Consider the following 26,072-nt stretch of genomic DNA (forward strand, 5'->3'; position numbering starts at 1 on the left):
GAAGGAATAAATAAATATCAGTGTTACTCGTTCTGTTTAGTTCCAGAAATGTCTATTTGTGCTCCCTATAAGAAAGTAATGGCATATAAGAAAGGCATGCCTAGTAGGCCTAAGTAGCAACCTTCTCTGACTGAAAGTAGCCTTGACCTAGGTGTTGAACATTGAACTTGTTTTTTTTTTTCTCTCAACTTCTAGACAGAAAGCCTAATGACATTTAGTAAGTAAGCAACCTTTCTGCTACAACCTTTTCTGACTGAATCTAGCTTTGACCTAGGTTGTAAACAACTTACTTTTTTTTCCATCTCAACTTCTAGAAAGAAAATAATGACATGTAGTCAGTAGCAACTTTTCTGCTACAACCTTTTCTGACTGAAATTAGCCTTGACCTAGGTTGTGAACAACTTGTCTTGTTTTTTTTTTTTTATCTCAACTTTTAGAACTCAACATTCTCCTGGTTCTGCCACCGACTCAGAGGAGGATGACCCTGACCCTTGAACCTGAAAGGACCAGAAGGAATGCCAGAGCGACCGTGCCCAGGGAGAGCTGCACATCCAGTGAATCAACCTGTTGTCCAGACATATAGCTATGATGATCCAGACATGCTCAACCAGTTGCCATCTGTCCGTCCTGTACGCCAGCCTGGCGTTCACCTAGATGTACAAGTAACACGAGGTACCATGACCAAAGCCATAGATTTTTAAAAACTTTTTTCTACAGATGCCCTTCTGCTACAAATGCACCTACACAAATGCTTATGCCTGGGAGGAAATCCTCAGAAAGCCCTATTATGGTGGCACAGATGGTACAAGGAAAGAAACCAGTCCAGATGAATTGGCACGACTGATGGCCCTTGTAATGTTTTGTGGCCTTGTCCCAGTCAGTTCTTTTTACAGATACTGGAGCCCCAAAACCATGTACCATGGCCTGTGGGCACGCAGCATAATGTCAAGAGACCGGTTCAAAGCATTGATGCCAATGCTCCATGTTGTAGATACTGGTGCTGAAGATGAGCGTGATAAACTGTGCAAAATCACTGGCCTGTTAGAGACTTTCAAGGTGACGTGTAGTAAAGCACTTTACCAACCATTCCAGCATGTTGCTGTGGAATGGTGAAATCAAAACATAGTTTATGCTTCTATACAAAACCCTGGGGAATTTGTCACTGATCATATTCCTTGGGTACTGTTTATAGTGATTGACAAGAGATTATTGTTTATTGCACATGAAAGCAGGAGGCACTTTCCATTACCATTGATCTGATATGAGTGTTCATTCACTATTGATTGTTTATTGGAAATGCACTTACCAATGAATTTACATTTATTGTTGACCATAAGACATTTTTTTAGATTTTATTGATTGACTGTTCATAGCATGCTTTTTCATCCTAAATAAGAAGCACTTTTTTAGTTGATGGTTGACTTTTTGTCCATTGCTGCTTATGTTTATTGATTGTTATTTTTCGTGATTTGATAAGTGCACTTCTTTATTGAGTTACCACATCTAAAAAAAAATGAAGCAATATGGTTTGTAATAATTTATGTTTGCAAATAAATCAACTAAATACAATCAAAATAGATGTTGGGTGTTGTGGTGGTTTCCAAAAAAAAGTTAAAATGTACATATTTGGGTTATTTAGGTGCAACTTTTCTTGGGTCACTAAAAGGTTAACACTTTCTTTTCCATAAAGATTTGTATTACCTGTCCTAAAGTAGAGTGAAACATACCATATATAGCTCTGTCTCATGGATATATGGCCAAAATAACTTATTTTGACCATTCTGTCTGGATTTTGAGTCAAATGTCAAACCGGGCAGTGAAGACATTCTACTCGGTAAAGATTCTAAAATTTTCTGCAAACGTACAGGACATAATGAATTGACCATAACTTTTGAGCAGAAAGTGATAAATTGATTCTGTTTTTTTCCTTGAGTAGGGGACAACATTGCTAGTCTGTCATATACTCTAAGTGTTTCTCTATCTACAACAGAAATTAGAGAAAAATAAGATTTATGTTGAAAAACTGTAATTTTCTCTCTTTTTTCGGATTAATTTTGAGCATATTTATAAAAATAATTATGCTACCCTCACACATAATTACTTATGTTTTATACCATTTTAAAGTGCTCTTTCTTCTGATTACAATGGTGTGTATATTTTATCTCTGCCATGTAGTATGGCCACACTGTAAGCTTTTTTGTGCCCCGAGGTCATCATTCTACTATTTTCTGCAAACGTACAGGACATAATGAATTGACCATAACTTTTGAGCAGAAAGTGATAAATTGATTCTGTTTTTTTCCTTGAGTAGGGGACAACATTGCTGGTCTGTCATATACTCTAAGTTTTTCTCTATCTACAACAGAAATTAGAGAAAAATAAGATTTATGTTGAAAAACTGTAATTTTCTCTCTTTTTTCGGATTAATTTTGAGCATATTTATACAAATAATTATGCTACCCTCACACATAATTACTTATGTTTTATACCATTTTAAAGTGCTCTTTCTCCTGATTACAATGGTGTGTATATTTTATCTCTGCCATGTAGTATGGCCACACTGTAAGCTTTTTTGTGCCCCGAGGTCATCATTCTACTATTTTCTGCAAACGTACAGGACATAATGAATTGACCATAACTTTTGAGCAGAAAGTGATAAATTGATTCTGTTTTTTTCCTTGAGTAGGGGACAACATTGCTGGTCTGTCATATACTCTAAGTTTTTCTCTATCTACAACAGAAATTAGAGAAAAATAAGATTTATGTTGAAAAACTGTAATTTTCTCTTTTTTTTCGGATTAATTTTGAGCATATTTATAAAAATAATTATGCTACCCTCACACATAATTACTTATGTTTTATACCATTTTGAAGTGCTCTTTCTTCTGATTACAATGGTGTGTATATTTTATCTCTGCCATGTAGTATGGCCACACAGCAAGCTTTTTTGTGCCACGAGGTCATCAAGTGTGGAAAAAATGGAATGTTCGGGCAGTCAACAAAGGGTTAAAGAAGGGTTAAGAACACTCTGTCATGTTGTCTGTTGTGATTGACACATACATTCACGAAAATGAACCAAATTTAGTGTGCTTGTGTGTTATTGCTACCGCTAGTCAGAGACAGAGCTCTGGCCTAGAGTGTGGCTTCGGGACTCTAGAGCGCCACCTAGCGCATTGTCTGTTGTGGTTGACACGTACATTCACCAAAATGAACCAAATTTGATGGGCATGTGTGTTATTGCCATAGTTATTCAGAGACAGAGCTCTGGCCTCGGGTGTGGCTTAGGGACTCTATAGTGCCACCTAGTGCATTGTCTGTTGTGGTTGACGCATTCATTCACGAAAATGAACCAAATTTGGTGGGCATGTGTGTTATTGTATAGCTATTCAGAGACAGCGCTCTGGCCAAGGGTGTCTTAGGGACTGTATAGCGCCACCTAGCGCATTGTCTGTTGTGGTTGACACACACATTCACGAAAATGAACCAAATTTGGTGGGCTTGTGCGTTATTGCTATCGATAGTCAGAGATAGAGCCAGGGGCGTATCTAGGATTGAGAGGTTAGGGGTGCTTAGCCCCACGAGTGTGTTTTGTAATGCGCGCGCAAAGCGTGCACAGAAAAATGTTTAGCGTTCCTACAAAGGCTTGCTCATTGTTGGTCATTTCTAGATGATGTTGGGAATGGGATAGGCCAACTATTACTAAAATAAATGCATAAAGGTAGCCTATGCCTGTTTTTTACACCCCTAATTTAGGTTTTAGGCTAAGCCTACACAGTGAGAGCAACTCAGTAGGCCTAGGCCAGAATTATATTAAATAAGGACATAAAGGGCATGAATAAGACAACTCCTTAGGAGGGGTTGGGAATGCCTGGGTTGAGTTTGAGATGCATTAGGCCTAGCCTACACACATGGATCATCACTATTTGTTTTGTGTTTTTATCCAACTTTGATAACATGCATATAAATGTGGAGATTTCTCTCCTTTCGCCTTTTCATTGTTATTATGCCAATCAACTGAGTTGAATGCTGTGCATGTTGTCTCTACATAGGCTACACATATTGTTGTGCATGTTGTCTACACAGCCTATAGTACACTGTTGTCTAATTAGGCTACACATATTTTGCCGATAGGGTGACATTTCTGATTCTGACACACCCATCATACAAAATAAAACGAACTCAGTCAAAAGCCTGTTGCAAAAGCCAAGTTCAGCGGCCACAACGTTTTGAAACTTTTCCTCCGGTTCCCATTCGGCTTATGTGACATTTGCAACGTTTAATCACCTCAATCACGCAGACCACCTCAGCATCAGCTCCCTTGTCTCTCTCCTGCTCCTCACTAACTTCTTGAAACATCTTCGTATCATCTAGCCAATGAATTGAAGACAGTTTAAATGTTCCCATGGCAAAAACTAATGCTAATGCCATTTATTTTTCACTCGCAGTTTGGTTGTTCGATGTTGCCATTTTCCATAACGTTCCATTTAGCTGCCAAAATCAAATGAAATAGACAAATAGCCTATCGCCAGGCTGCAATATCACCTTTTCTTCCCCATAGCTAAATGTAGGCATTGGCAACATTAAGCAATGAACAATTACTGGTATCAACTTACAATCTCACTACTGTAGGCTATGTCGTTCACTGCGAGGCTGAAGCCCCCCCAAAATGGACCTAGATACGCCTATGGATAGAGCTCTGGCCTAGGGTGTGGCTTAGGGACTCTATAGCCATAGCTCAAATCTCAAATTTGGACTACAAATATGGATACAGAGACAGAGCTCTGGCCTAGGGTGTGGCTTAGGGACTCTATAGCGCCACCTAGCGTGTTGTATGTTGTGGTTGACACATACATTCAGGAAAATTGACCAAATTTGTTGGGCATGTGTGTTGTTCATGCACATGCCCACCAACACGCACATGTTGCTTTGTTAGATTCCGAAATGTCACAGGTCACACAAGAGGAAAACATTAGTCCAATTAAAATGAACTCAATGATTTATGTATGAATGAATCAATGCAAGTTTAGAATAGCTGAAAACTAAATTAACTGAAATAGTTACACCTTAGTTTGCAATACAGTTTCATGTCAAAGTGGCAATGCCTCACAATATCTCTGCAATGCCTCAAAAACTACAGACCAATTTTATCTGGAGATGTCAAGGACATTACAGGCTAGCTTTAGAGAAAAAATTAAGACATTTAAAATATAGATTTTTTTGCTATTCAATTTTGGATATTATAATCTCTGATAACTTGGCTACCTTTCGTTTTGGGTAAAAAAAATATTCAAACTTTCTTAGTCTGAATCTCCCTTAATATTGATGCAAGAAACGTGCAAATTAATTTCTGATGGTTTCTCATAATGATTAAAGAGGAACTATGCAGGATTGGCGATTTCATCTCTGGTTTCGGTTTCGTTTTTCGTTTGCACTCGTTTTATGCTTGCATTTTCTCTGCAGAGCTTCCCCGACAGCTTTAGCGTGTATATTTATACATGTATAGGCTATATTTAAATATACAGTGGGTATAGTAAGTATTCATACCCATGCTAAAGTTGACTAAAAAGAGGAATATAAAATCATCTTTTGAGAATTGATTGTAATGCCTTAATTCAAAAAATGAGTAAAAATCAAACCGCTAAGGACACTAATTTTCTTTGTGATTGAAGAATGTATCGTAAATAGATAAATGTTCTTCTTTAAATACAGGGAGCATAAGTAATTGACCCCTATGTTAAATTCCAATAGGAGCAGGAGGATTTTTGTATATGTTTTTATTTTTAAAGACCAGCTATTTCATGGATCCAGGATATTATGCATCCTGATAAAGTTCCCTTGGCCTTTGGAATTAAAATAGCCCCACATCATCACATACCCTTCACCATAGCTAGAGATTGGCATGGTGCTTTTTCCAGTTAGCCTATTAGCCTGTTTGATGCTCATTGAGCTCAATGCAAATCAAAGAAAATTAGTGTCCTTAACGGTTTGATTTTTACTCATTTTTTGAATTAAGGCATTACAATCAATTCTCAAAAGATGATTTTATATTCCTCTTTTTAGTCAACTTTAGCATGGGTATGAATACTTATAAGCCACTGTATAAATTGCAAGCGTGGTTCTTCGTCTCAGACTTCCAGATGTAAACAAGGAGCGATCGTCTCCTGCAGAAAGTTGGGTAACACTTTACATTACAGATCGGTAATAAGTGGGTAATGTTGTGGTAATATGTATGCAATTTCATGGTAATAATGTTTTTAAACCACATATTACAAATAATTAATGTGTAATTTTTAGACAATTACTGTGCAATTACCATACAACAACGCAAATAACTTGGATTTAAGGGTAAAATAAAATGGTAAAAACTGCTGTAAATATGTACTTACCGAAGCAATTAATATTTAGGATTTACTTACTTTGACATAATATGTGACCTGTTATCTGTTGTTATGATGAAATAAATTAGGTAATTTCACAATAACTATATGGTATCAGGGCTGTAAAATACTGTTTTGTCTTTTCTGTACAGTGGGGAGTTGTTGAAATCCTTTCGAAAAGACAAAACTGCATTTTACAGCCCTGATACCATGCAGTTAATGTGAAATTACCTTATTTATTTCATCATAATAACAGATAACAGGTCACATTTTACCATCAAACTAACTACCACAAAAACTTTGACCATTGTGTAGTTGTGCCATAACACTTAAAAGTTACTATGTCATTTAGTCCTTCATAGCACCATCAGGTTGGTATAATTACAGAAATAATATGTCACAATAAGTAATTCCTAAATATGTATTGCTTTGGTAAGTACATATGTACAGCAGTTATTACCATTTTATTTTACCCAAGTTACTCGCATTGTTGTTGTATGGTAATTACACAGTAATTGTCTAGAAATTACACATTAATTATTTGTAATATGTGGTTTAAAAATATTATTACCATGAAATTGCATATATATTACCATAACATTACCCACTTATTACTGATCTGTAATGTAAAGTGTTACCGAAAGTTGCATAGGGTCTCTTTAAATCAGCATACCAAGTTTCATTAAGATTTGTGACGATGAGGTCCGAAAGTGTCCTGATTTGACATGGAATCACCCAATATCGCATGCCTTTTCATTCACCTTATAAACAATATTTTGCTTCTTATGTTAAAGACACTAATGATATCAAGAGGAATTTACATTCTCAGAAAAAGAAGCCGCTTATCAGTTAATCGTTAATCAATCAATAAGGGCAATCAACTAATGATTAATTAATCGATAATTTGCATCCCTAGTGCCAACACTTTTAGCCATGACTGTATGTTTGTGTGCACGAATTTTGGTAAAAGTAATTTTGCCTGTTTTTTCTGTTTACAGAGGAAACATGTCTGACAAGATGGGTGACGCATCGAGCAGATGAAGATGGGACCAGCATTGCTCTGGTGAAGCTCTATTATAGCGAAAATCACTGGACCTACCATATTGTCTTGCATGGTAATGATGCACATAACAACACATCCCAGACTAAATTCAAATGAATCTCTTTCTGTTGTTGAATCAGTCAAATCATTCAAAAGTACTAACAGACACCACTACCAAGTTTTGATACCAAACACATCAACAGTTTCAAGGCAATAGGTAACGCTTTACATTACAGATCAGTAATAAGTGGGTAATGTTATGGTAATATACGCAATTTCATGCTAGTAATATTTTTAAACCACATATTACAAATAACTAGAAAATGTAATTCCATGGAAGGAATTACCATTGCATGTAAATGCAAAAAGGTTGCTGTGTAAAACATTGTATTGGGCCTATAGTTAAAAAGACAACATACTATGTATGACACAGAAGCATAGATAAATAACAATAACTCAATTCCAATTCCACTGAAACCCACATTTAAAAAGTGATTTATGAAAATGCATCAACATAGTATTTTGGAAAATAACTCCTCATTTATTAGAATTTAAAAGACTGAAGTTGCCAACTTCAAACGAGTTGCAAGCGCTGACACTTTAGTAGCCTACTGAAACGACTGGTAGCTTACATAGCCTACATATCTACACTTTAATGCAGGTTAAAAGTATTGGAATACGGAATACAATCTCAAACAATAATCAACGATGATGCAGCAACAGGTAGGATATCTAGCAAAACGTTCTTACAGGATATTTTATGTTGGCTACACAAACATATTACAGGATGAGCTAGTATGTTCTTCGAAGTGTTATGTGTGTGTGATCCTATTAGGAATGTACAATAAGCTGTTAACAAAGGTTTTTGGATTTGTGAATGATATGAAAGCTTTAAATGATTGCCTGGCTAGCAGTAACTAGCTAAAACGAGTGCTAGCTTGCTAACAAACAAACGTGAAAATGATAGCAACTTAATGCAGTTTGTATCAGAAACGACTGTGAGAAAAAGGCAAACCTACTGTAAATGGTGCAACAACTAGTAGGCCAGGCCTATGTCTATCCGGTTGGACTTAAAACGCTGGGTGAAGATCGGTGATGTATAGGCTGCACTGTGAAGATGTTGTGTAAGCCCTGTTGGCTGCAGCCGACCACGTTAGCCTGGAGCAAGTTATGTTTGTCGTTATCTTAATACAGTGTTATCTTAATACTTTGATGTTAGATTAGATCGTCTTAGCTGTTGATAACGTTACCTAGAGCAAACCGGTTACTGTAACGATGTTAACAAATCAAGTAGGCTTAAGGAGTAGCCTACAGGAGGAGACAAGACGATAACGTCCAGGTTTAGCCTACTGCAGCTCTGTGGCATGGTAGAATGTTTACACAGCTGTTACAACAGTAGGTTTAGCCTGGTTTAGCGCAGCAAAGATCCTTGATTACTGACAGCTGAGCACTGACATAACAATTAATCTTTGCCGGCAAAGGGTCTCAATATAAACTCTATGGGAATTTTAAACTCTTTTATCGTAAATATCTCAAAAAGTATGAAGTTCACAGATGTGAAAAATACAATCGTCAAATCTCCGTTACAAGACCTTTGTATGAGTGTTTGAATGACGTCAAACGGTTAAGTGGTTTTAGCGTTATAAACCGTGGATTTTGGTCGGAAGAAGAATAATAACATTAAGAAGAATAGGGATAACAGTACATTGCATTCACATGCAATGTAATTAATGTGTAATTTCTAAACAATTGCTGTGCAAATGCCATACAACAACAATGCAAATAACTTAAATAAAATGTCACAATAAGTAAATCCTAAATATTTATTGCTTCGGTAAGTACATATTTACAGCAGTTATTTCCATTTTATTTTACCCTTAAATCCAAGTTATTTGCATTGTATGGTAATTGCACAGTAATTGTTTAGAAATTACACATTCAATATTTGTAATATGTGGTTTAAAAATATTATTACCATGAAATTGCATACATATTACCATTTCATACATTACCCACTTATTATATATATTTTTCTTTGTGCAGCACTAGTGTTAATTCCATCAGACGAAACGAGAGTAAATATGTTCGTCAGCAACCTTTTTTTCCCAGACCAAGACCATGACGAGACTGCACCAATGTCCTGAAACACTGACTAGGACTATATTAACATGCATTACTGTTGACGAAAAAAGACGAGACTGAAATGTTTTTCATGATATAAAAATTAAGATAATCTCTCTTGATTTTCGTCTACAAAATGAGCAGACAGAATATCTACCTGTTAAGCGTTCAAAATAGTCCAAATTAGTTAATGCGCAGCAGCTTTCCTGCTAGGCTACGCGCTGTTGCTGCAACCCTGTGGCTGCAACATGAAACTACATGGAGCAAGAACACCGAGGATTTCTGCCAGAGCAAGCTGGTTATCTATGTCACAAAGCAACATATTCATAAATTGCAGCTTCTTTCATTCATATGTGAATAGAATAGAATTGAATACTTTTTTGATCCGTGAGGGAAATTAGTTTCTCTGCATTTAACCCAATGTAACCGAATTAGTGAACACACACAGCACACACACACACAGTGAGGTGAATCACACACTAACCCAGAGCAGTGAGCTGCCTGCCCAACCAGCGGCGCTCGGGGATCGAACCGGCAACCCTCCGGTTACAAGGCCTAAGCCGAAGCCCTACCAGTACACCACGGCTGCCCCCAATCAACACCTCCCAGAATGTGCATATGAAAATATTCAGCAAGTAATGTCAACTATTTAACTAGTTACACTGATGATGCAAAGTTAATGAAACTAATGTTTTTGCAGGGCTCACCATTAGCTTTTAACTCATTCACTGCCATTGACGTCTTTAAACGTCAATTTTGACACATACGTTGCCATATAGACGTCAATTGCCTTTTTCAATGGGGAGGGCTCCTGAGTGGGCTTGGGAACGATCTGGCAGAGTTTCAGGCTTGTAAACAGACTGTACTAGCGATCCGAACCACTAGATGGCAGCAGTGCCATTTGGATGATTAGTATCTGCCTAGAATGCACATGCAGAGACATATACAGTGCCTATAGAAAGTCATCATACCCTTTTGAAATTGCTACTTTTTTTTGTCTTACAGCCTGAAATCAAAACCCATTTTAAAAACAATCTTTTCCAGTTTTATTTACAAATGTAGCTGTACAACATCAAAATAATTTTTAAAAAGTCAACCGTTCTGAAAATTAATAAAAAAATAAAAACTAGAATAACAGGGTTGGAAAAGTCATCATACCCCTGACTTAATACTTTGTAGAGCTTCCTTTTACTTTCATTACCGCCATCAATCTGTTTGGATATGTCTATTATAGCGTTGCACACCTAGATCGGGGAATATTTGCCCAATCCTCCGTGCAGAATTGTTAAAATCCAGTCAAATTCTGTAAGGAACGGCGATGGACTGCTCTCTTCAAGTCAATCCACAGTTTTTCTATAGGATTTAAGTCAGGGCTCTGACTTTGCCACTCAAGGATATTCACCATCCTATACTTAAGCCACTGCTTTGTTCTTTTGGCAGTATGTTTAGGATCATTGTCGTGTTGGAAGGCGAATGACCTGCCCATCTTCAGCTGTCTAGCAGAGGGACACAGGTTTTCCTCAAGAATTTGGGGTGTACTTGGCAGCATCCATTTTCCCTCCTATCCTGACCAATTGCCCAGTCCCTGCTGAAGAGAAACATCCCCACAACATAATGTTGCCCCAACCATGCTTCACACTAGGTATGGTGTGTTTTGGGTGGTGTACTGTGTTTGGTTTTCACCAAACATTGCGCTTGGAGTTCAGTGCAAAAACACATCTGGAATATTCTGCTACCATGTGGAAAAAGCTTTTATGGTCAGAAGAGACTAAGATTGAACTTTTTGGAGACTAAGATTGAACTTTATGGACTGAGCTCCAGGCGCTTACCAAACACAGTTTACACACCCAAACACACCCAAAACACACCATACCTAGTGTGAAGCATGGTGGGGACAACATTATGTTGTGGGGATGTTTCTCTATAGTGGGGACTGGGCAATTGGTCAGGATAGGAGGGAAAATGGATGCTGCCAAGTACACCCAAATGATTGAGGAAAATCTGCAGCCCCCATGCTAGACAGCTGAATATGGGCAGGTCATTCGCCTTCCAACACGGCAATGGTCCTAAACATACTGCCAAAAGAACAAAGTAGTGGCTTAAGGATAGGATGGTGAATATCCTTGAGTGGCAAAGTCAGAGCCCTGACTTAAATCCTATAGAAAATCTGTGGATTGACTTGAAGAGAGCAGTCCATCGCCACTCCCTACAGAATTTGACTGAATTTTAACAATTTTGCACGGAAGATTGGGCAAATATTCCCCAATCTAGGTGTGCAAAGCTATAATAGAGACATATCCAAACAGATTGAGGGCTGTAATGAAAGCAAAAGGAAGCTATACAAAGTATTAAGTCAGGGGTATGATGACTTTTCCAACCCTGTTATTCTAGTTTTTATTTTTTTTATTAATTTTCAGAACTGTTTACTTTTTTTTCATTATTTTGATGTTGTACAGCTATATTTGTGAATAAAACTGAAAAATATTGTTTTTAAAATTGGTTTTGATTTCAGGCTGTAAGACAAAAAAAGTAACTATTTCAAAAGGGTATGATGACTTTCTATAGGCACTGTACAACAGGCAAACACACTAAAGATGGAGCACAGTGGATCTAGTTTGCACGCGATGCAGAGAATAAATATGCTTACTTCTTACATCAAGGATGGAAAACACGTAAACGGTATGATCCATTGGAATTGGATATTGCTATATAGACTAACAACAACTTTGTCTACCGTCCTGTTCAGAGTCTATAGCGACCATCAGAGTCCCTAGCAACCTTGACGAGACTGACGAGATAACAGTGCAATCGTGGTTGACATACTACTGAAACGCTAACATTAAAAAGTTGATTTGCACAAAAAGATCGTTTTCTCAATTTTTTGGTCAAAAACAGGTGTTTTTAGCAAAACTAACCCATGTTCTACTGACGATTACTAAAGAACGGAAAACGATAGAAACAAACCGTTTTTTCCTGGTGAAAGAAGAGTCTACTCTTTCATTTGGTACCTTCGGTGTTTACATAGTCATAAAGCTCACCGTTCGGTGGATCTTGGAAAAACAGTCAAAATGCTGTAAAACGTCTGGCAGTATGGAGCGCTCTGCACTGAAAATCGCTGGTAGCCAATGAGTTAAGAGTGGTTGCCAACTGGGCAGCCAGGTATCAGGTTTTGGTTTGTAATTGTGTGTAGGCTACAGTAGGTGTAATTGAGTGCCTGTCACTTATGTGAGAGTAATAAGCCTGCACATTTAGTCCGGGAGCCAAATACCATAATTTAGGTGAACCTGGTAACTCATCCATCAATGATATAGCATATATCCGCCTACACATTGGACAAGAAAGGCCTTATATACAAAATTGCCCAAGGGATATCACTGGTCTGGTCTGTCAAAAGCTCACGAGAACCTTAAAGGAACACTTCACTTTTGTCGGTTAAAGTTTTTTTTTTTTTTGCAGAATCTAGTAGAGTAGGTGTACCTCTTTAAGATTTAAGAGGGTGCCCGGTGATATCCCTTGGGCAATTTTGTATATTTAAGCCTTTCTTGTCCAATGTGTTGAATATAAGGCGGATATACACTAATCCAGCGCGAACTTTATGGGTGCTGCCATCTTGAATATCGCCATTACTGCGTGCCTGCGAGTGTGACGAGTGACACTTGTCTGTGCTTTTCAATGAAAGCATCCTGTCAGAGAATGTCTAACAAGAGGACTGCTAATGAATGAAAATGTCAGGTGAAAGGGAACATTGGATCAATGATGTCAGACTGTACCAAAACTTACCAATGAAGGTAATTTATTAACACCATAAGGTATTAAGACGTGTATTAATGACAGCTAACTTCTGCAACAGTCGCCTATGGAACCAACGGGCTAATTTCTTAGCAGCCAGGCACGCAGTAATGGCGGTTTTGTGTTACTTCCGTGTTTCGCTGGATTAGTGTATACTATGGATGAGTTTCCTCTCACTGAGAACAAAATCTCCACTTCACAAGCATCTACATACACCAAACTTTTCTTATACCTATCCATGTTTAGAAGGTTTTTGCAGAGGGGTTTGTTGATATATTATTCTTAGCCTTACATGACATTTTATTCAAAAAAACATGGCGAAAAATTATTTTTTTTAAAGGCTGGTATAGTATTTTCTGATTTACTGAATAACTAAATGAGATATCCATAATTCCCTCTCTAAAATACTTTTCATCTCTTATGTCAACAAAATTAAAAGAAATGTTCAGATTTTATATGTTTAAGTTTATGCAAATCAGCGCATATTTAATTACATTATACCTAATTTGCATATTCAAACATTACATTTCAGAAAACTTGTAACACATTTATTTTTTTTAATGGATGCAATCAGAGGTGCAATTCATTGTTTTCTATATCATTAGATTAAATAAATATAACCAGTCGAAGACAATCTTTTTGGGATTATAGAAGAGATAAGTGTCTTCTAATGTTATTAATGCTTTGACCTGACCTGAGCTAGCGGCATGGCAAGGAGCTCCCTCCAGATATAAAAGTTTGCCAAGGTTGCATAGACTATTTTTTAATCACGTTAAACCAAATAGTAGGCCTAAATTAACTAAATCCCATAGCCTAGATAGGTTAGCAACACAAATTTGAGAGATGCGCAAGTGAGCAAATCCACTTGATATTAGCCTATTATTATGTGTTACAATAGCATCACTTACACTAGCAGCCATGTTTCTCAGTTTATGGCACTGCTGCGCATACTTGTGTGTGAGGAAGAAAAGACGCACAGCCACAGGCTAGCCTCTAGGGGAGGGTGTGCCTTGGGCACACGTATGTTAGGCTACTTCAGAAGAACACGGTCATTCTTAAAATTATCGTAAAGTAGGCTATTAGGTATTGTGACATTTTTAATTTCAGGGTTGTAGCAGCCGGTAATGTAATAACGTCCAATAACGTAATAATGACCAATAACGTTTTTTTTTATTGTAATAAAGCCAATAATGTAATAATTTGCCAACAATGTATTAGAATTTCTGAACCAATGTAATAACGTTTTGCCAATAATGTAATAAGTTACTACATTATTGGCTGGTCATTACATTATCATCTTCATTGGGGGAAAACACTATAAAAATGTAATAACTGCAGCCAATAATGATACTGATATCACTTAATTTAAGGTTTACTTCCCTGACAAAAAGTGTTGCACTTCCATGGCACAGTACAAATAGCCTAAAATCATGATCATAAACACCCTCTCTGTCTTCATTTATTGGCTTTACCCAAAGTTTGTGATTATTGTTCAATTTATTCAGCTAGGTCAATACACGGGGACTGCACCCCCGAAAAGAGGGTAGGGCAGACACAGTTTTCTTGAATATCTCAAGAACTGTAGGGCCTAGGAGGGACACCTTTTTTGTGTGTATTAAGGGGCCATGTCAACCCATCCCATAACCACTATTTTCATTACAGCGCCACCTAGTTAAAAATGAAAAAGCAAAAATGAGGTGTTGGAAAGCTCATTGAAAAGATGAAACTCAATCTGAAGCAGTGGTCTACCTTGCCCATCCCCCTAGCAGGTCGTGTCAACACTGTAAAAATGACAGTCCTTCCTCAACTTTTGTATGCCTTTCAAATGCTGTGGTGTTAAAGCTGGAAGGTTCAGATCTCTACATCCCAAACATGTGCCATCACATTTGCATCACCTTTAGCTAGGAGATTTATCCTGCAGCAACGGAAGTCTGCTAATCACCCATCTTTCCTTTAATGGGTTAAAGAAGTCCTTGCTTCTCTACCCCCAGGAAAATAAATTAAATCCTCTAATAGGTAAGGTAAGGTAAGGTAAAGGTAAGGTACTTTTATTTATATAGCGCATTTAACGTGCACTGAGTGCAACCCAAAGCGTAGTTGCCAGCGTACCCATGACAACACAACAAACAAATTCACAAAATGACAAGACACAAGATGCCGGACGGAGTGGCGTAATCGCCAGCGTACCCGTGACACCAAGACATATAAGACAGACAAACAAACACAAATCAAATAAATAAATAATAAAAGCAAACAAAATCAGAAAAGTCCACGCCAACTTAGTCCAATTGACTGCATCAGTAGACGGCCGAGAAAAGTCCCAGGGCAATAGATGATGCACAGTCCCGTAGCTGATCAGACCAACCCGGCGGAATTCGCTAGGCAGAGTGCAGGCAGGCCGTCTGGAGAGCACCAGAAGCTGAGGCACAAGCAGCAGAAGCACCGAGCAGCCTGAAGTCGAGAGCGACCCTGCAGGTTAGCAACATTTTGTCCCTGGCCTCCAACGTAGCGCTGCTCGATCCAGACAGACTCAGTCCAGGCAGCAGCTCCGCAGTCGCGGAAGCATCGCTCGCAGTTGGTATCGATCGCCCGCGGTTGGTAGCCATATGGTCCTCAGCTCAGCTGTCCTGATCAGACGGTGAGGTGCAGCGCACAGATGGAGGATGTGAGAGGCCCAGGGCAAAAATCGTCAGCGGTCTTCAAACCAAAGGACTTTCACTTGTGGCAACAGCCAACTTGCAGCAAAATAAGGACTAACAAAAGTGCAAGACTATCGAAAATAGATAGATAGATAGATAGATAGATACTTTATTGATCCCCAAGGGGAAATTCAAGGTCCCAGCAGCTTAAAGGGATAGTTCGGATTTTAAGACACGAAGTTATATGGGTTCCCTGTCAGCAACGTTGTGCATCAGCACTGACTTACCCCCCGACGGCGTCCTGTGAGCCGAGATCCAGCCGGTTTTTGATCGTTTTTGATGCCGGACTATTTTCTTCAGCAAGTTTCTGGGGTCACGAAAGTAAAGTGTTTTTCTTCTCAAAACCATATGCGTTCAACAGAGTGATATATTTGCACCACAAAAACGTTGTCCAGCTGTCAGTAGCGCGCAGTGATAGGAATCGCGAAAAATAAGTAAGTGATAACGAGGTTTGAATTTTTCCTGGACAACGTTTTTGTGGTGCAAATATATCACTCTTTTGAACGCATATGGTTTTGAGAAGAAAAACACTTTACTTTCGTGACCCCAGAAACTTGCCGGACTACTTTCTTCAGCATCAAAAACCGGCTGGATCTCGGCTCACAGGACGCTGTTGCGGGGTAAGTCAGTGCTGATGCACAACGTTGCTGACGGGGAACCCATATAACTTCGTGTCTTAAAACCCGAACTATCCCTTTAAGACACCACACACAACATACAGTACAATGTAAACAATGTAAACAGGAAAAATAAAAAGCAAATCAACAAATCAACATGACTAAAGGAGCAGTAAAATACTAGATAAGGTATGCATGAATGTACTGTGGATTCGTACTGTGATACTGTGATCCAGTCTGAGGTGTGTGTCAAGTTGGTAGTGCAAATAAGTCCAACAGTGCAACAGTGCAAGATTAAATTCTAGTGACCAGCAATAAATATGTACAGTACAAAATGTAAGCATAGTAATAGTAATAACAGTACTAGTATAAATATATGGACAATTAAAATAAACTTAACATAGTAATAATATAAGAGTTAGACATGAGGGTAGACAAAGCCATGCCATGTAAGTGTATAAGAGGGTGGATGTGCAGATATACTATGCATAGAAGTCCAACTCTCCTTTTCCCTTCAGTGAAGCATTGTACAGTTGTACGGCCCTGGGTACAAATGACTTCCTCAGTCTGTCTGTTGTGCATGTCATGGAGCGTAGTCTCCAGCTGATCAAGCTCTTCTGCTGTATGATAGTGCTGTAGAGTGGATGACAGTCATTGTCCAGGATGCTGTGTAGCTTGTTCAGGGTCCTTTTGTCTGATACTGAAGTGATGCACTCCAGATCAGCTCCCACAACAGAGCCAGCCTTCCTTACCAGCCTGTCTAGTCGCCCAGCATCCCTCTTCCTAGTGCTTCCTCCCCAGCATGCCACAGCATAGAAGAGGACGCTGGCAACAACAGACTGGTAAAACATCCAGAGGAGCTTGCTGCAGACATTGAAGGACCGCAGCCTCCTCAGGAAGTACAGCCTGCTCTGCCCTTTCTTGTATATTGCTTCAGTGTTGACTGACCAGTCCAGTTTATCGTCCAGATGTACGCCCAGGTACTTGTATGTGTTCACCACCTCCACATTGACCTCCTCAATGGTGACTGGCAGTAGAGCAGGCTTAGACCTCCTGAAATCTACCACCATCTCCTTGGTCTTGGCCGTGTTGAGTTGTAGGTGGTTTAGTCTGCACCATTGCACAAAGTCCTCCACCAGGCTCCTGTATTCCTCCTCCTGCCCATCCCTGATACATCCCACAATAGCAGTATCGTCTGAAAACTTCTGCATGTGGCATGACTCCGTGTTGTAGCAGAAGTCGGACGTGTACAAGGTGAACAGGACTGGAGAGAGCACTGTTCCCTGTGGAGCACCTGTGCTGCTGATTACAGTATTGGAGAGGCAGTCCTTCAGTCTGACAAACTGTGGCCTCTCTGTCAGGTAGTCTGCAATCCAGGATACCAGATGAGCATCCACACCCATCAGCAGGAGCTTGTCACTCAGTCTGGGGGGTTGGATGGTGTTGAAAGCACTGGAGAAGTCAAAGAACATGATTCTCACAGCACTTTTCCCCTTGTCCAGGTGAGAGTGTGTCCTGTGTAGGAGGTAGGAGATTGCATCGTCGACGCCCACTTTCTCCTGGTATGCAAACTGTAACGGATCTAGTGCATGGCGCACCTGTGGCCTAAGTATCCCCAGAACCAGTCTCTCCAGGGTCTTCATCAGGTGTGATGTGAGAGCGACTGGCCTGAAGTCATTCAGCTCACGTGGATGTGGTTTCTTGGGGACGGGGATAAGACATGATGTCTTCCACAGTGTTGGGACTCTCCCGAGACGTAGACTTCGGTTGAAGATGTGCTCCAGTGGCTCTCCCAGTTCAGCAGCACAGGCCTTGAGCAGTCTTGGACACAGTCCGTCAGGCCCGGCTGCTTTCCTGGGATGGAGTCTCTTCAACTGTCCTGTAACTTGATCTGCCGTTATGATGAGGGGGGAGGGGAGGGGAGGGGGTGAGGGGTTACCATAGTCATGGTCACCCTGGGGGGGAGGGGAGGAGGAGACGTGCTGCACTGGGGGTGAGGGGGGAGGTGTGAGTTGGGCAGTTAAACCAGCAAGAGCAGTGTCCGTAGTTGATGGTGCTGGTGATGGTGATGGTGATGGTGATGGTGGACGACCATTGTCCACTGAAGCAGTTGATGGTTCTGGTGATGGTGATGGTGGCCGACCATTGTCCACTGAAGCAGGGCAATCAAATCTGTTGTAGAACTGGTTTAGCTGGTTCGCCCTGTCCAGATCGCCCTCCACAGAGCTGCTGCTTTTCCTTAGGCCAGTGATGGTCTTCATTCCATCCCAGACCTCCTTCATGTTGTTCTCTTGCAGCTTCTGTTCTACCTTCTTCCTGTAGTCCTCCTTGGCCTCTTTCAGCCTGACTTTGAGCTCCCCCTGCACTTGCCTCAGCTCTGCCTGGTTCCCCTCTTTGAACGCCATCTTTTTCCTATTTAGAAGGGCCTTGACATTGCTGGTTATCCAAGGCTTGTTGTTTGGAAAGCAGCGCACAGTTCTTGTAGGAACAACAACATCCATACAGAAGTTCAGGTAGTCAGTCATGCAATGTGTGGCCTCCTCCAAATCACCATACTGTAGTACATTCCAGTCAGTGGACTCAAAACAGTCTCTCATCTGCTCCTGGTGTCCACTTCCTGAAAGTGCGTGTGTCGCATGGTAGCCTCTGCACTTTAGGTATGTACATTGGTTGCAGGTGAACAAGGTTGTGATCTGATTTTCCGAGTGGGGGAAGGGGGGTGGCGCTGTATGCATCCCTCACGTTTGCATACATGAGGTCTATTGTCCTGTTTTTCCTAGTCGGGCAATCAACAAACTGGTAGAAATTTGTGAGGGTAGAATCCAGTGTTATGTGGTTAAAGTCTCCAGAAATCGCAAAGAAAGCATCTGTGTGCATAGTTTGGAGTCTTGCAATTGTAGAGTGAATGATGTCACACGCTACGTCCGGTAGGGCTCGTGGTGGGACGTAAACACAGACAACAATGGCATGCGTGAATTCCCTCGGCAAGTAATACGGTCGAAGGCTCACTGCTATTAACTCCACATCCTTACAACATGCAGTTTCTTTAACTGTAACATGACCGGGGTTGCACCATCTGTCGTTACTGTAAATCACCAGTCCACCGCCCTTCTTCTTGCCAGAAAGTTTATTGTCTCTGTCCAAACGGGCCACGCTAAAGCCAGGTAGCTCAACGTTAGCAGTAGGGATGGAGCTAGTCAGCCACGTCTCCGTGAGACATATTAAACTACATTCCCTGTATAGTTTCTGATTTCTTACCAGGGAAGCCAGTTCGTCAGTTTTGTTGGCCAGTGAGTTCACGTTTCCCATCACCATTGATGGAACTGCAGGCTTAAATCTCCACTTCTTCTCCCGTATCTCCCGTCGCCTCGTCTTCACTTTGAGTCCAGCTCTGCAGCCCCGAAAGCACCATAGTTCCTCCGGGATGTTAGCGTTAGACTCACCGGCATGTATGCGTGTTGTTGATCCATATCCATAGGATAGAATAAAAAAATACTCCTTGAGTGTGTAATCCGAAGTAAGAAAGTATGTTTAAGTAAACAAAAAAACACGTAAAAACACAAAACACTACGGAGCTACTAGGTTGCTGCCACCCTCGTCGGCGCCGGAAGTAGAAGAAATACCGTTAATTAAGTACGGGATAATGGACGACACGCCGTGCGGTTATTCAAAGTTAATGCACGTTCTAGACGGTGATACGGCCCGACGCGAAGCGGAGGGACGTTCCGTCTAGAAAAGTGCATTAACTTTGAATAACCGCACGGCGTGAAGTCCATTATCCCGCTTATTCCACTGTTGCCACTTGGGTTGTGTTCGTTTACGGTGCTAATTTAATTGTTTTAATCGCAAGAACGGTATTGTTTGTAGAACTACTTTCCCCAGAGACATTTCAACTAATTTCTCAAACTGCGGTTACTAGTTCTAAATGGATGGTTGCTATGGCCAAAAGCCAGTCGTTAGTTCTAATCTCCCGTTGTCAAGCTGGCACATCCCAGGATTCTGATGAACGTTACCTTTGAAAGATTGCTATTTTTCTTAGCCTACTGCCACCTAACTAGCTAAATGACACCTCTGTCATATGCTGAACGTTACTATGATCTGAACGTCTGTATTTTACAGCTTCTATGTAACGTGACAGTGCATTTAAACTTCACAACGAGTTTGGCGAATTAATATTCAAGTGTGATACGGTCAAAAACAATGGAACTACTTCATAGCCGTGCGTATATCTAAAGTTAATGCACACCCTTATAGAACGCAGGACAATGGGGAACTCAACCGAGCAGTGGAATAAAGAGTAAAAACACAATAAATACAAAAAATGAACAGAATAAAACATAAAATTACGAACATTACATCAAAATAGATTTCATAACACCTGGAGTACTTTTCTACAATGCACAGATAATCTGTCTTTCTCTTGATTCTCAGTGGCACACATGTCAGCTGGATTGGAGGGGCAATGTGTGCAGTACAAGTGCATTATTTATAAATAGACATTCACTAACAAACTAGGGTGTCTCTCAAAATTGCACTTTTTTTCCTCAGGTAGCAGACTTTTTTTGATTGCTGAAACACTGTTTGACTGAAATAGTTGCCTATTCAGAAGTAATTTGTGATATAAAAAAAGACTAAATGTTTTGACTAAAACTTGACTAAGATACCTTGAGTTTTCTTTTGACTAAAACAAGACTAAAATGATGAAACTTTTAGTGGACTAAACTAAACTGCGGTTGCTGCGGTGGACACAGGTCCCACTAACAACGGTGGAGGCCTTAGAGCGAGACATCAGCCAGTTCCTGCGCAGATGGCTGGGCCTGCGGAAGAGCCTGAGCTGCATTGCCCTTTATGGACAAACCAACAAACTGCAGCTCCCATTCTCAGGTCTGACAGAGGAATTCAAAGTAACAAGAGCCAGGGAAGTGTAACTGTACAGAGACTCATCCGATACCACAGTCTCCTCTGCAGGCATAGAGGTCAGGACTGGAAGGAAGTGGCGAGCACAGGAGGCAGTCCAGCAGGCAGAGGCAAGGTTGTGGCATGGTGTGGTGTTTGGGCGAGCGGGACTCGACTGTCATAAAACACCACGCTATGACAGAGCACAGGGGAAAGACAAGCGGCAGATGATCCAGGGTGAGGTCCGAGCAGAGGTGGAGGAGGAACGGCGGAGCAGGACTGTGGCCATGCGCCAGCAAGGGGCTTGGACCATTTGGGACCACGCACTGACTCGGAAAATCACTTGGTCAGAACTTTGGAGGTCAGAGCCAGCAAGACTCAAGTTCCTGATCCAATCAGTATATCGTCGCCGTCGGGCGGAAACCTCGTAAGTCCAAATCCATTAGTTTTCAGGAAAATGAAAAAAAAACACTTGTTATACAAGTTACTAAACATTGTAAGCTTAAAGTTGGAATTATAACTTATATTGTTATCCTTTATTGTTGTGTACCAACATTAACACAATATTTCCCCAAAATCAATCGGAGATACGAGCTTTATGACTTGGCAGCAGGGAGATAGGAGTTTACGCTGTCATTGAAAAGAATGGTACGGACGGACATAAAATCGACGGACACTGTGTTCATCGAAATCTGCGGTCGCGTTGAGCCTTTTGACAAAAGACAAGGCTATAAGAGCTCAGCAAAGCTAAAGATTGTAGTAACATACATCTTTCCTAAATCTATTTGAAACGTTTTAGAGCTGAGTGATGCATTACGAACATAAAACAATTCAACAACGAGACGGAAATTAATCTGCAAACTAAGTCTGCGGTCGCGTTGAGCTTATCAAGAGAAAAGCCTTTACTAGTTAACCAAAGCTAACGATTGTGATTGCTTTCTACACTTTATTTTAAAATTTAAGTGACATAATATTAAAAAGACGAGCTGACTAGGTCGTCTAATAGGCGGAAATGATCACTTACCTTGGCTCACGACTTTCATCTTCACCCGAGCATCGCAGCTTATTGATTTTTAACCAAAACAAGCCTACTGATATGTCACTCTTTTCACTCGTTATTATCTAAAAGAAAACAGGCTTTCTTGACACCAGAAGACAGCCCTTGTTTCTCCCATAAATAAAAACCTTGCTACTGGGTATTTTACATGCAGTACCAATAGAGGCATGACTAGAAGTAGGCCTGAACAGCTGAACTTCGAATCAATAAAACAATAATAAAAACAACAATTTAATGGTGGTATCCAACACATTCAATTCATTTCAATTCAAGCATTATATTATTTTACATGTACATTACAGTTTTAAAATATATCTAAGCAATAATAATCATAGTAATGGTAACAGTAGTAGATATTAGAAATTAGATGTTTGTGAGTAGGGTGGGTCTGTGAGTCTGTGTGCATGTATGTGAGGCTCTGTGTGTTACTATACTAATGAAGCAAATTGTCATAAAAGCTGTGGTAGTCCTTTGGGATGACTCCCTTCAGGTCCTGGAGATGATTGAATTTCAGCTCTTTGATCCTCAGTCGGTCTGAATAGAGTGGGGTGACTGGGTGGTTGTCTGAGATGGAGTTTCGGAGTTGGTGAGTCGGATGTGGATGCCAGTCATCAGAGTGGTTGATCTTGAAGTCCATTGTTCCATTGCTGTTGTATCTATTAGCACAAAATATAACACAACAACATAATTACTGTAAGATTTCATAAATCAATATGCAACATTATAATTTCAATTTCAAGATTTATATCGGTAATTACCTGATGGCTCTGATATCATGGACAGTTGGGTCACCAGGCCTCACTCCAGGGCGCAGAGACTTGCAGAGCCTCAGCTTGGAGAAGTCCTGGAAGAAGGTGTGGTCAATGTATTTGACATCATATGGATGAGGCTTCACACGGGCCCTCTTCATGAGGCTGACATACTCCGCTGGGACATAGACATCCTGGTCCCTCAGACGTCTCTCGATGACACTGTGAACGGAATCACATTCCATCTGAGTATGGCCCTTCTCAAGGTACTTCTGGATGACGACTTTGTTTTTCTTCATGGCGAACAGAAGAAGTGCACTGCTTAGAACTGCATTCCGGTTCTGATATCCGCAGCCGTCACTCCACAGAATAAATGTGTCCGGCTCAGTGTGTGCAGAGAGGTAGTCAACCACGCATGAAACAAACTCACTGGCAGATAGGGATCCCTCGCCTTCATGCCAGACATAACATGTGGCACTGTGTGTCAGCATGTTGTACACAGTAAAATTGTGAACTGCCAGCTTTGTCTTGTAATACAAGGCAGAAGCCTTTAGCTTTGGGCACAAAAGGAGCGCTTGTAAATCCATGCATATGACCATGATGTTGCTGTTGGTCTTGCTTTTGTCGGACATCTTTTCGGCGCGGGCCTCTTCTTTTTTAAGGAGGTGGTGCTGCCACTCGTCATCAGGAAGGTTTCCGGTCTTGAAAGCACAACAGGTGTCGCATTGGTCCTTTTTTGGGTGGTAAAGGCCTAGGTTGAGACGCTTGAACTCATCTGCGAACACTTGTCTTGACAAAGGTCTTACACTCTTCTCTGCTGCAGCGCGACAAAACACTGCATACAGATCAGCCATCGACTGGAACACAGGCTCCAGATACTGTTTGGACGTTGTGGATCTGCAGTAGTGTGAGGGCACTTTTGGGAGGTCGTGCAAAAAGCTGCGAATGAATTCATGGCCTTTGTTGCTGTCTGTTTGTCCCTCTGTGTATGATTGCGTGTGTCCCTCCTTTGCCCAGTTAAGGGCAGACCACTCGCCTATTCCCAGGGTAGACAAAAACATACTTTTACAGACGCGTCTTCTCTGCCCACTGACCCGTAAAAAAACCCCCAAGGAATTTGATCTTCGGGAATTTTCAGACCCCCTTCTCCTTTGCACCGGGACCACATCAATTAGACCACGCACATACACCCTCTTCTCCTCCCAGGTCATATGTTGCCAAAAGTCTTTGAAAATGTTATTCCTCTCAAGCTCGCTGATGGCATTGCAGTGATGTTTACCTGACTTGGCACATGCTGCTGAGGAACATCCAGGCCCCATAGCCCGTGGCTCCCTCCTTATTTCCTCCTGCTTTTGTTTTCCAAGGTACGACTTCCCAACCATTCTTCTTTTCTTGTTGATTACTTTCTTCCAGGTGTTTTCAGCTCTCAGTCTTTTCCTTGGAGGTGCGTCTTCCTCAGCATCAGAGCACTCATTCTCTGCATCCGCTTCACTTCCACCAGGGGAAACTGCAATATACACACACAAACCAATCGTGCATGAATGAGTTACATCTTTGTAAACTATAGTTTAAGGACCTTATTCCATTTAATGAAAAATTGTAGAAAAGCATCTAACCTACCTGTGTCAAACTGTAATTGCTCTGGAGCCAGCAGCGAGGCCTCCTCTCCCTCCAGACCACCAGAGAAATCTTTTCAAGCACATGGTAAAATTAGTTATTTTAGTATAATTATTTTAAAAAATGTCTATTGTTGTGACATCCATCTACATAAAACTCATCTATTTTGCCATGTGAAATCATGATTATCTTTCAGAAATTCTTTACCAGCATGCATCACTGTATCATCCACCTCTGTATCCTCCACCTCTTCCTCTCTCTCTATACTGTCTCCATCTGAACTCTCTCTCTCTAAGGCCCTTGCCTGATCATATGGCACATTTACCATTTTGCATAGTTCCTCTAAGGACACAGACATTGTTGCTGCAAAAATGAAAATGAATAAAGGTCAAATTATCATTTTGCTGAGTTACACATGTTTACGTATGATAATGAGGCAAGAAGCCAACTAGCTTGCTTAAAGTGATGATGGCAAAGGCAGCTACGTTGCCTTGACATTGTAAGCTACAGTACAATCTTGCCATAGTACATTCAATTAATTATGTTGTTTTTGACAATTGTTGTCTTATCTGCAAAGTACAGGGTTTAGTCACATTGCAGTGGATTGTCTTGAGCTAACGTTAACGTCAAGTTCTGATCCGGAGCGCAGGGTCCAGTTTTTTTTTTTTTCTTTAAGCCCCACGAAAATCACGGTATGGTTATGGTTATGGTTATGGTTATTTAGCAGACGCCTTTGTCCAAAGCGACATACAAATAAATAGCAATACAAATTAAATAACAGTGAACAATTACAAAAAAGGGAGAATAGCAATATTATCAATACAACAATCATTTAAGCACTAATCTAATGAGAAATAAAACAATGAAATGACAAAAGCAATCAAATAAGTCACTCAGTTAATTATATAATAACAATAACTATAGCAAGGTATGGCTAAATTTAAGGACAATAGCAGAATAAATGTAAAATTTTAACAATGGACAAATTATAACAAAACAAAACTATTATACAAACCATAACACATAACAAACACTCAAAAGACTAAGTGCATATTAAACAAATATGACGACAAAACCGATGTATATAGTGGCTAACACAAACAATTTT

The 26,072-nt window shown here is 40.3% G+C and overlaps 1 protein-coding gene across 1 annotated transcript in view; it reads left to right on the top strand.

Annotated features, from left to right (window-relative positions):
* Positions 1–26,072, top strand: part of LOC134102296 (cation channel sperm-associated auxiliary subunit gamma-like) — a 445,552-nt gene that overhangs the window by 115,589 nt on the left and 303,891 nt on the right. The window contains exon 7 of the mRNA XM_062556364.1: positions 7,376–7,492. Coding sequence (XP_062412348.1) covers positions 7,376–7,492 — 117 coding nt within the window. The remainder of the gene's footprint in view (positions 1–7,375; positions 7,493–26,072) is intronic.

Source organism: Sardina pilchardus, chromosome 15, assembly GCF_963854185.1.
Source record: "Sardina pilchardus chromosome 15, fSarPil1.1, whole genome shotgun sequence".
NCBI classification, from domain to species: Eukaryota; Metazoa; Chordata; class Actinopteri; order Clupeiformes; family Clupeidae; genus Sardina; species Sardina pilchardus.